This window comes from Diplodia corticola (genome assembly GCF_001883845.1).
Source record: "Diplodia corticola strain CBS 112549 chromosome Unknown scaffold12, whole genome shotgun sequence".
Lineage (NCBI taxonomy): Eukaryota > Fungi > Ascomycota > Dothideomycetes > Botryosphaeriales > Botryosphaeriaceae > Diplodia > Diplodia corticola.
Window position 1 is genome coordinate 576,635 of NW_017971491.1, and position 10,580 is coordinate 587,214.

Sequence of the window (10,580 nt, forward strand, 5' to 3'; positions counted from 1 at the left end):
ATCCGAAATTGTACCGACGAGATGACGGATGACGTGACGGATGCTCTGCTGTCTTCGTAACGAGAATATGGCATCTCGTCATGACCACCACACCTTTTATTTGGCTTTCATTCAGTACAGTATGGTCCTTACAGAACACACTGTGTTATTGCATTCGGAAAAAGCGAGCCTCTTTTCATTTCCACACATCATGCAGCGGTTTCTACTTTTCCTCTCTTCGGCTTCATTTCAACTGGCGGAGCATTACTGGTGCTGGTAATAGCAGAAATAAACGAGTGAGCAGTTGAAGGGCCTGGCGGTTTGGTAATGTTAGATTGAAATGGAGTTCTCCAATATTGTATATGTTGTGTGCCCCGAATTGAGTCAAATCTAACGCGCAAATCGTCCTATATACTGGGCCTTCTCTCCGGCGAGGAGGTCCTTGGAAGTAGAATTTCGGAACAAACATAGAGGCGTTCACCTTGCTCGTCGCGGTTTTTCGTTTAGGGCTGAGTCTTTTGTTCAGTCCTGCTCATACTGCATCCACCTTGTCGTTTCGCGATCACACCAGTCCCAGAAAAGCTCGGCGACACCCCAGCCCCCCTCGTAATTCAGGCGTATCGCCTGCTGCAAACCCTGACGCGGTTCGAAGACGCGTCCCCAGGGTATGACCAAGCAGCCAGCGTTGTGCTGGCCGACGGCCGGACTGAAGCCGGCGAAGAGCTCTGTGCAAGCGCCGAGCTTGGCGGGGTAGAGGATGATTTGCTTTTTAATTCGGGTCAGCATTGCAGTCACAGTTACACAACGCGATAGTCTCAGGGGGGGAGGGGAGGGGAGGGGAAAGCGGGGACCCTCACCATGAGAAAGGCGACTACGGGGTTGGAATGCCTGAACAACTCGGTCCTCAGATTGCCCGGGTTGTAGGCGGCGCTGACGATGCCGGTGTCGCGGCCGTGGCGGCGGGCGAACTCGGAGGCGAGGAAGAGGTTGCCGACCTTGGACTGGGCGTAGTTGGTGGCACCGCTGGCGTGGGTGACGGGGGCCTTCTTCTTGTCGTTCCACGCGATGCCGAACTCGGGGGCGGTCTCGATGGTGACCGAGGCGGCCCAGGTGACGCGCACGGCGTTGGGGCCCGAGATCTGGGCCGTCTTCTCGAGCAGCGGCAGCAGCAGCTTGGTCAGCAGGAAGGGCCCCAGGCAGTTGGTGCCCATCTGCAGCTCGTAGCCCTCCTCGGTCGTGCTGCCGTCGGCGATGGGCGTCATGACGCCGGCGTTGTTGACCAGCACGTCCAGGCGGCGCTCGCGCTTGAGAAAGTCCTCGACCGTCTTCTTGATCGAGGAGAGGTCGCCCAGGTCGAGCTTGAGGAACTCCAGCCGGCCGTCGGAGCGCGGCACCTCGTCCTCGATGTCGGCGATGGCCATGGCGGCTTTCTTCACGCTGCGGCCGGCGATGTAGACGGTTGCGTTCTTGGCGTACAGGGCCTTGGTCAGCTCGATGCCGACGCCGCCATAGCCGCCGGTCACGATGATGACCTTTGCGGTGAGTTAGCCAACGGTGCTTCACTGATGGAGACTATGCGTTCGGCCGTACTCTTCCAGACTGGTCGTCGAGGTTCTCCGGTGACAGTGGAGGGGACGGAATGAAAAAGGACTGGACGAAGATGTTCTTCAGCCGCTCAAGCCAGCCCGCCATGATGATTAGGGAGTAGTTGAGCAGGAACGACTGGAGTGGAATCTCGCGGACTACGACTCAAGGGGAGAAGTGAAAAGTAGCTGGTCGATCAGTAGGCAGAATTGGCGAGCGGTAATGCGGGGAGTGGAGCGGGCGAAACCCGAGATGTGAATTGGGCCGCGTCACGCGTGGATGCGATGCAGTGTGCAGCGGGAGAGTGTGGAGAAAGCGGTCCCAGACTTCTGTGTCCTTCGACAGCTGCGCTATAAGTCCGATGACGCCAGACCGCTTCCAGGACCCCTGTGCGGATCTTCCCTAGCTTGCCTTCTTGTCTGTCGGCCCGAGACTGTCGCCCGGAAGCTGTGGTTTGCCATGTCGGGGGAAGAAAACATGTTACCGTAACGACTTCACTGTGGAAATCGCCAAGCACGGGCTTCCCTGGTGGAAGGGCCCGTCTGTTATACTGGTGAGTGTCCTGCTGCTGCTGCCGTTGGTGGGAAATGCTTTTGCCAGCCAAGCTTTGGGCCTGTCGGATCTACTTTTGACCGGCGCCGCGGCGGGCGGTCGCAGAAATAATGTGAGCGCCCGCGACCAATCCAAAGCACGCACCACACCCTCTCTACTTACCTTTTTCCTCTTCGCGCATTTTGATCACCATGGGCAGACGCGGAGGCAGAGGCGTACGTGCCTCACTCCACACAACCCATCCTCTATACTCACCTAATTTTAGGGCGGACGCGGTCGCGGCCGTGGCGGAAACCGCGGCGGATGGGCTGCTGGCGGAGGATCTCGTGGCGATTGGAAGGAAGTCGAGAAGCACAACGTCAGCTTCGAAAAGTACTACAACGAGCTCGGCCTCGTGCCCGAGGAGGAGCGCGAGCAGTTCTGGACTGCCTTGAAAAAGGAATTGCCCAACAGCTTCCGCTTCACTGGCTCCAAAGGGTACGCCGCCCCGCCTCACCACCCTTGTGCATTTCCGCTCATGTCTGCAGCCATGCTCTCGCCGTTCAGCAGCGCCTGATCGACCAGTACATCCCCGAAATTACCAAGGTCACCTTCGACGGCCAGAAGGTCGAGCCCCCGACCCAGCTCGAGTGGTTCCCCGAGAAGCTCGCCTGGCAGATGACGACCCCGAAGAACGTCATCCGCAAGTTCCCTCCCTTCGCCTCCTTCCAGAAGTTCCTAGTTTCCGAGACCACCGTCGGCAACATTAGCAGGCAGGAGGTTGTCAGCATGATTCCCCCGCTGCTCATCGACATCAAGCCTTGGCATACTGTATTGGACCTGTGCGCTGCTCCGGGTAGCAAGTCGGCGCAGCTGTGCGAGGCTGTTCACGCCGGCGAGGAGGCTCGCATCCGCAACGTGCTGCGCAAGCTGGCGCCGGAGTTGGGCCGTGAAATCAGCCCTGACGGCGCTGAGGTCGAGGCGGAGAAGGACCAGGCTGGAGAGGACGATCTCGACCTCGGCAGGGCGACCGGTCTCCTGGTCTGCAACGATGTCGACAACAGGCGTGCCCACATGTTGGTCCACCAGGTCAAGCGCCTGAACTCGCCGAACTTGGTCGTCACCAACCACGATGCCACTCTTTTCCCGTCCATCAGAATCCCTTCGGAGAAGGGCCAACCCAACAAGTACCTGAAGTTCGACCGTATTCTGGCTGACGTTCCATGCTCTGGAGATGGCACGGCTCGCAAAAACCCGAGCGTGTGGAAGGACTGGACCGCGGGCAACGGCCTTGGACTCTACATCACTCAGCAGCGCATTCTTGTTCGGGCCCTGCAGATGCTGAAGGTCGGCGGCCGCGTTGTTTACTCGACTTGCAGCTTGAACCCCATCGAAAACGAAGCTGTGGTTGCAAGCGCCATCGACCGCTGTGGTGGCATGTCCAAGGTCCGCATCCTCGATTGCAGCCAGGAGCTCCCCGGTCTGAAGAGGGTTCCTGGCCTGAAGACTTGGAAGGTTATGGACAAGCAGGCTCGGATGTACAGCTCCTTCGAGGAGGTTGCTGCCAAGCAGTCGGAACCGGGCGAAGAAGCTCTGAAGAAGATTGTCGAGGGCATGTTCCCGCCCAAGTCGGCAACGAACGAAGAGGAAAGAATACCGCTCGAGCGTTGCATTCGCGTCTACCCTCACCTCCAGGACACGGGCGGTTTCTTCATCACGGTGATTGAGAAGAAGGAGGAGATCAGGGCCCGCCCTGAGTACCAGGCAAGCGCTTCTGGCGCGAGGACCGTTCCTCCAGCGCCGATCACGACTCTCGTAAACGAGATTGAGCAGAAGACGGAGAATGGAGAGAAACTGGAGGGCCTCAAGTCTTTGGAGGAGGTGGCGAACACTGACGGTAAGGTCGAGAGTGCTCCGATTCAAGGAAACGACTCTGCCGCAGCGCGAAGCAACATGCCCCCAGCATCGCCTACTAAGAGGAGCTTGGATGATGCTGAGACCGAGGACCCTGCTGCGAAGCGGACCAAGGTTGAAGTTCCGCCCGAGCACGACGAGGTCCCACCGGCCGTCTCGGAGCGCGAACACAAGGCTGAAGGTTCGACGACTGACCTTTCGAAGCCCGAGAGGAAGAGGCGGGATCAGCCGCATGAGGAGCCTTTCAAGTATCTCGACCCCGAGCACGAGGTTCTGGGGGACATCTTCAGCTTCTACAAGATCTCGTCCAAATTCCCCCGCGATCGCTTCATGGTTAGAAACGCGTCTGGCGAGCCTGCCAAGGCAGTCTACTACACGTCGACACTTGCGCGGGATATCCTTCAGCTCAACGAGGGCAAGGGCATGAAGTTTGTCCACTGCGGTGTGAAGATGTTCATGAAGCAGGACGCGCAGGGTCAGGATATCTGCAGGTGGCGTATCCAATCCGAGGGTCTTCCGATCGTTGAGCCCTGGGTTGGCGAGGAGAGAATCGTCCGTCTGTACAAGCGCGACACTCTTCACAAGCTCCTCATCGAGATGTTCCCCAAGGTTGCGGGTGACGGATGGAAGGAGCTTGGTGAGATTGGTGAGAGGGTGAGAGACATTGGTATGGGCTGCTGCGTCCTCAGAGTGGAGAGCAGCGATGCCGAGGACGGATTCAAGTATGCACTGTGCCCCGACGCTTTCAGGAGTTTCAGACTGACGACAATGCAGGGACCGCCTGGTTCTACCGCTCTGGAGGAGCCTGGCTTCGTTGAATCTGATGTTGCCGAAGGAGGAGCGCAGGTAAGTGTTGCAGGTCACGCAATGGCATGGGATGATAAGCTGACGGACCTAGGGCAATGCTTCTTCGTCTTTACAACGACAACTCCGAGCTCATTGACCACTCCAAGACGTACAACAAAGCCAAGATTGAGGCCGAGGCGAACGGGGAAGATGGCGGAGCAATGGAGGTTGAGGTCAAGGACGTTCCGAGTGTAGCCCCCGATGAAGACGCCATCATGGCCGAGGATAGGGCGGATGCGACCAAGCAAGCGGAGAAAGATGATACCCGGGAGACTGCCGAGGGTGACGTTGTTGCGCGCGAGGACGACGTCGTCAACACCACGGTCTAATTTCAAAGATATGCGGACTTCGCTGCCAATATGGCTGAATACTTCTGCAAAAGTACGGCCGTTCGACGATGGGCCTTGCAACTGGGCAATTGGCCCCTCGGGCGGAGAGCACGAACTACGGGCTTATTCGCATCATTGATATTTCATGGATCTGATTTATTGGAGCAGCAAAAAGTTTATTTATCGGGCTGGGAGAAGGTGGTGAGCGATACTCAAGTATGGAATAGAAAGTATGTACAAAGCAAATACATAGCAATTCCAGCGCATGCTGTTGGCCCAGGCCGGATGTGGGCCGGATGTGGCAGGGAATAAGCTTGCGGCAAGCATGTGGGGGAACTCTGGGTATATGCGGGGAAGGCTGCAACCTTTATCCACTCATCTTTTCCATGAGTCCGCAGCTCGATATAATAGGTCTGCGTGGCCATGGCCTCGACCAGCAGCCCCTCCTTCCTTCCAATGCTTTGGTATTGATAAAACGCAGTCTCTGCTCTCCTCTAGCCCCCCTCGACCCGCACAGCCAACTCGCGCATCGTTAGTGTTGCACAGCAGCTTCTCAAACAGGCTCCTCCCCCCGACCCGGGACCGCAGTACTTGACCCCTCTCTCTGTAGGCCAAGCAACTGCGTCATCGCACCACCCTCCGTCCTTGCCAAATCTCTGCAGCAAAACACCCAGGCAATTCAACATCACCGACACAGCTAATCCACACCACAAGGGAAACAGAACCGTCCGCTCCAAGACCTCTACGTCTGTCACAACGAACAGGCCAAAGGAGAAAAGAAAAAACATCATCCTCTCTCCCAGCCAACAAGGAAGAAAACAGCCCAAAAAAGAAGAGAGATCCAAAAAAAAAAAAAGAAGCAAAAGGAAATGGCGTCCTCCTCCAGCGGCCGGCCTCGCAACAACAACATCAACACCAACACCGCCAACACCACCAACACCACCAACGCCCTCTCCAAAGCCGCCTCCGCCTCCACCGCCGCTCTCGCCCGCGCCCTCGCCGCCGCCCTCGCCGCCGCGCTCAACGTCGTCGTCTCCCCCTCGCTCACCGGCCTCGCCCTGCTCCTCCTCGGCACGCGCGGCGGGCCGGCGCCGGTGCGCGACGCCCGCGCCCGGTTCGAGAGGGCGCTGAGCGGTGCGTGGCCGGGCCGTTCGCCGCCCGTACTCATCATCGACGAGTATCGCGCGGGGCGGCGGCGGCGGCGGCTGGAGCGGGCGACGGGGGTGTTGAGGGTGCTGTTTGCGGTGGGGGTGGCGAGGGCGGCGAATGCGGTGTTGAGTCGGTGGGCGATGAGGCAGTGGCGGTGGGGGTGGGGGTGGGAGGGAGTCGGGTTGGGGTTGGGGTGGAAAAGGGGGTCGAAGGGGAGAGTTATAGGCCGGACCGATCAGAGGGGGGCTGCTGGGTGGGATTTTGACGGGAAAAGGGGGGTGGGGGAGGTGGTGGTTGTGACGGGCGGGTGCGGGGGCATCGGGAAGGAGATCGTGATGGGGTTGGTGGGGGGGCCCAAGGGGGGCAGGCGCGGGGTGGAGGGGGTGAAGGTCGTGGTGGTGGATGTGGTGGAGCTGCCGGTGGAGCTTGAGGGGCGTGAGTCTTGCCCTTTTCCGCTGTCGTCGTCGTCGTCGTCGTCGTCGGGCGAGTTTTGATGTGTTTTGTATAGGCGCCAACATCGCCTTCTACGGCTGCGACCTGACATCGCCGGCCTCGATCCACTCGACGGCCAGCCTGATCCGCGCCGACTGCGGCGATCCGACTGTGCTCATCAACAACGCGGGCATCGCGCACCAGCACGCCATCCTCGAGGGGAACGACGAGTACGACGAGCAGCTCTTCCGCGTGAACGTGCTCAGCCACTTCTCGCTCATCCGGGAATTCCTGCCGGGCATGCTGGCCCAGAAGAAGGGCCACATCGTCACCGTCGCCAGCTTGGCGAGCTACTACACCCCTTCCGGCATTGTCAACTACGCTGCCAGCAAGGCTGCCGTCTTGTCTTTGCACGAAGGTGAGCACACAATTGCACTTTCATAACCAGACGGAAAGGGCAACACTGACGAACGGCGCCTCAAGGCCTCAACGTCGAGCTGCGCCACCGCTACGGCCCGGCCGGCAAACACATCATCACGTCCATCATCCATCCGACGTGGACGCAGACGCCCATCGTGGACTCGTGGGTAGCCAGCCTGAAGAAGAGCGGCGCCCCCATCATTACGCCCGCCGAGGTTGCAGCCAAGATCGTGCGCCAGGTGCTCCGCGCCGAGCCGGCCCAGGTGTTCGTGCCGGAGCGCAGCGCCCTGATTTCCAGCTTCAAGGGCTGGCCGACTTGGCTGCAGGAGCTCCTCAGAGACAGTGGTGATAGGAAGACGAGACCGCTTGATGATGATGATTACAGTGGTGGTGAAGATAGAGACGCGTTGGGTAGCTCGAGGAGCTATGATATTGTGGAAGGCTAAGGCTTCGCCGTCACCAAGTCTGGGGTTTTCTTACCGATGGGTCGTTTTGTCGCTGGCAAATTCTGGTCCTTTCTTTTCCAACTCTGCCATGTCTCCCCACAAATTCCCTCAGTGGTATGCTCTTTGCAGGAAATTCTGCCTATATGCAAGCCTTGGGGCGCAGTGCGGCTGAGCCATCTGCCTTGTGGTGAGGCTGCAATGCACTAGGCCTACCAGTCAAAGGGAGGCCCACCTGACTGACGCATTTCCCACCCATTAAGTAGATGCAGAAATAAATTGACCCCACCTGCACCTAGCTCACACAAGCGATATGATACTATATCTGGATTCATTTGTGTAGTTTTGATACTCGCATCTACGTCTGGTATCTGCTTCACCTCCTCATCAAGAAAGGATGTCCAAGCTTACATGTACGTCAAAATACCTGCTTCGACTGCCCACGCAAATAATCTCCGTAGGTCGAGGGGTTTGAAGACCGCGAGGACAACATGCAAGACTTGACAAAACCAGACATCATGCTATACATACAAGACAAACTTTGCAAAGAAGCAACCTTTCTCGAGCTACAGCAGAGAGAAGACTGCGTAAATGACCTTGTGATTTTCCTCCGGGTATATCTGGTGTCCGCCAAACTACTTTCGTAAACAAGAACCATCCTGCAGCTGACCGATCCGTTGCTTCTATGCCGGAAAGCGAATAAAATGACTCTGTTCTCAAAAGGTTTGGCATTTGGACGTACCATGAGTCGTGGGGAGTGCTTCACGGATATGGTTTAGGTATTAAATGGTGTTGAGGTTCTTTCAAAGCCCAAGTATCCATCGAACTTGCTTTCTCCTTCCCGCCTTTGATGGTTTTATATTGGTTTCCAAAAGCTTTTGGTGTTCTCGGACCTGTTTCGCTCAAGCCTTGTATTCTACCTGCTATTGTGTATTATGAGGAACCTACAGATACGAAGTAGCCTAAGCTATCTAAAAGTGAGGACAAGTACGCTTGCGATTATGCGGTAAGAGACTACCCATGCAAACCCTGCGCTGCGGAATACCTCGGTAAACTTCCAACTATCCAGGCGGAAACAGACTCTATGAACACAAAAGACATACCAATTCTAACACCAGATGAAAACGCCGGACCGTACCCTTCAAAAAGCCGGAATGACCTGCATAGCGGTGCACTTAAACGCCGAGCACCATAAACAAAGCCCCACCCACCGTTAGGATCACCACCCCGACGGTCAAAATCGCCGCCCCCGCCTTGTCCGCTGTCGTCACCATATCTACCCTCGGCTGCGCAACGCCGCTCCCCGTCCCGGCGCTCGGATCGCCCTTGCTACTGCCACCTGTATCCGCGCTCAACGGTGGCTTCGGCGTATCCGCACCATCGGTGCCATTGTTTATAAATAGCATGTTCGCTTGCACGACGCTCAGCGCGCTCATCTGCTCGCCGATGCCCTGAAAGCCGTCCCACGTGTCCTGATACCAGCGTCTGCCGCACATGATGCCGCCCTCGCCGCCGGCGCACTGCTTGGCGGCGCCCAGGGCGCTGGCGCGGAGGCGGGGAGCGATGGCGGCGGCGGTAAAGGGGGCGAGCTGCGCGGCGACGGCCATCCAGCGTGCGAGGTACGCCTTGAACGACGGCTGGTCATTGTCGCACGTCTGGCCCTGCTCGCACGTGATTTCCGACATGATGGTGCCCGCCGAATATTGCTGGGGAAAGAAGGTGTCGTAGGTGCCGTTGAGCAAGGCCGACAGGCGCGTCTCCCACGCGGCGGTGCCGTTGGTGTGGTTGTACATGTATGCGGCTCCCGAGACGAGGGTGCCGTAGTTGTACGTCCACTGCAGGCGGTCGGCCGAGCTGCAGTTTGTTGTCGTCGACGTGCCGTCGTTGACTGTGTATTTTGTTGGCGAAGTCTTGGTGTCCAGCAGCGGCGACTGCGCCAGCCAGTCCCACATGCGCTCCGCCCAGTCGGCGTAAGTGGCGTTGCCCGTGTAGCGTGCCAGGCGCGCCGAGAGCTGGAAGAAGCCGCCGTTGGAGATGGCGTTCTTGTAGTCGTAGCCGTCGTTGAAGGTGAATATCTGCCAGCGGAGGCCGCCGCCGCACGAGGTGCGATCCCAGCGCGCGGCTTGCGTGTTGAAGACGGCTTGGGCCAATGCCAGCCATTGCGGTTGATCGGCTGGTGGGTTGGGGAAACCGAGTTCGGCGGCGGAGAGAGCAGCAAAGGCCCAGAAGACTTGATCATCATTGCCCTGGAATGAGAATAAGCACGGCAGGCGCGGGCGAGAGGCTTCGGGGGCAGGAGCACACCTCGTCTTTGGTCTGGTTTGTGGGCATGAAGTCCTTGTTTTCTCCAACCTGGAAGAGCAAGGCCTGTGAGGTGACGTCGTTGTACGTGGCGTCGCCGGTGCTGTACCAGTACTCTACCATTGTCATGAACATTGAGCCTGCCTCCCACCAATAGTATGGCTGAGGCAGGTAGCCGGGGATCTGGCCGGTCTGGTTGCCCGTGTAGGATCTCATCAGACCGTAGGCGATGGTGCTGGCAGCAGACTTGATGCTATCTTGACCGGATCAGAACGACGAAGCAGGCACCGGAAGCAGGTCTGTCTCACTTGGATCATCGACATCGAGCGTCAAGGCGGCAGTGGTCAGCGAGGAGAGCGACAGCAGTGTGGCAAGCGTAGGTCCGAAGGCCCGCATTTTGCGAGGCGGCGAGACGGTGAGTACTTTGGTGGAGGAAGGGATCGTAGGGAGGGGAGCGAGAAGGCGTGAGCAGCCATGGCAGAGATGAAGGTGAGTGACAAAGAGCGAGGGCGGAACGCAGTGTCACCTGGCGCAGCAACGGGGGTGGCTGTGAGGCTGGGTACGAGGGAGCCGGCGTGGATGACGGGCTGCAGGCTCGGGCGCCAATAATGGCAGCTGCTTCGGCGGCCGGGAGAGCCGGGGAGAGCCGGGA

At 58.4% G+C, this 10,580-nt stretch overlaps 4 protein-coding genes across 4 annotated transcripts; 2 read left to right on the forward strand and 2 right to left on the reverse strand.

Annotated features, from left to right (window-relative positions):
• Nucleotides 1–501: 501 nt before the first annotated feature.
• BKCO1_12000186 (short-chain dehydrogenase) lies at nt 502–1,671 on the reverse strand (the record flags this gene model as incomplete). Its single annotated transcript, XM_020270684.1, has 3 exons — nt 502–744; nt 837–1,511; nt 1,570–1,671. 3 exons carry the CDS (start codon nt 1,669–1,671, stop codon nt 502–504), a joined length of 1,020 nt encoding a protein of 339 aa, XP_020132542.1.
• A 635-nt stretch (nt 1,672–2,306) lies between these two features.
• Nucleotides 2,307–5,183, forward strand: BKCO1_12000187 (methyltransferase; the record flags this gene model as incomplete). The annotated part of the gene is made up of 5 exons (XM_020270685.1): nt 2,307–2,330; nt 2,381–2,592; nt 2,643–4,730; nt 4,783–4,854; nt 4,907–5,183. 5 exons carry the CDS (start codon nt 2,307–2,309, stop codon nt 5,181–5,183), a joined length of 2,673 nt encoding a protein of 890 aa, XP_020132543.1.
• Nucleotides 5,184–6,052: 869 nt separating this feature from the next.
• BKCO1_12000188 (short-chain dehydrogenase reductase 2) lies at nt 6,053–7,630 on the forward strand (the record flags this gene model as incomplete). The annotated part of the gene is made up of 3 exons (XM_020270686.1): nt 6,053–6,767; nt 6,841–7,182; nt 7,248–7,630. 3 exons carry the CDS (start codon nt 6,053–6,055, stop codon nt 7,628–7,630), a joined length of 1,440 nt encoding a protein of 479 aa, XP_020132548.1.
• A 1,172-nt stretch (nt 7,631–8,802) lies between these two features.
• Nucleotides 8,803–10,324, reverse strand: BKCO1_12000189 (glycoside hydrolase family 76 protein; the record flags this gene model as incomplete). The annotated part of the gene is made up of 3 exons (XM_020270687.1): nt 8,803–9,873; nt 9,932–10,185; nt 10,237–10,324. 3 exons carry the CDS (start codon nt 10,322–10,324, stop codon nt 8,803–8,805), a joined length of 1,413 nt encoding a protein of 470 aa, XP_020132549.1.
• Between the last annotated feature and the right edge of the window lie 256 nt (nt 10,325–10,580).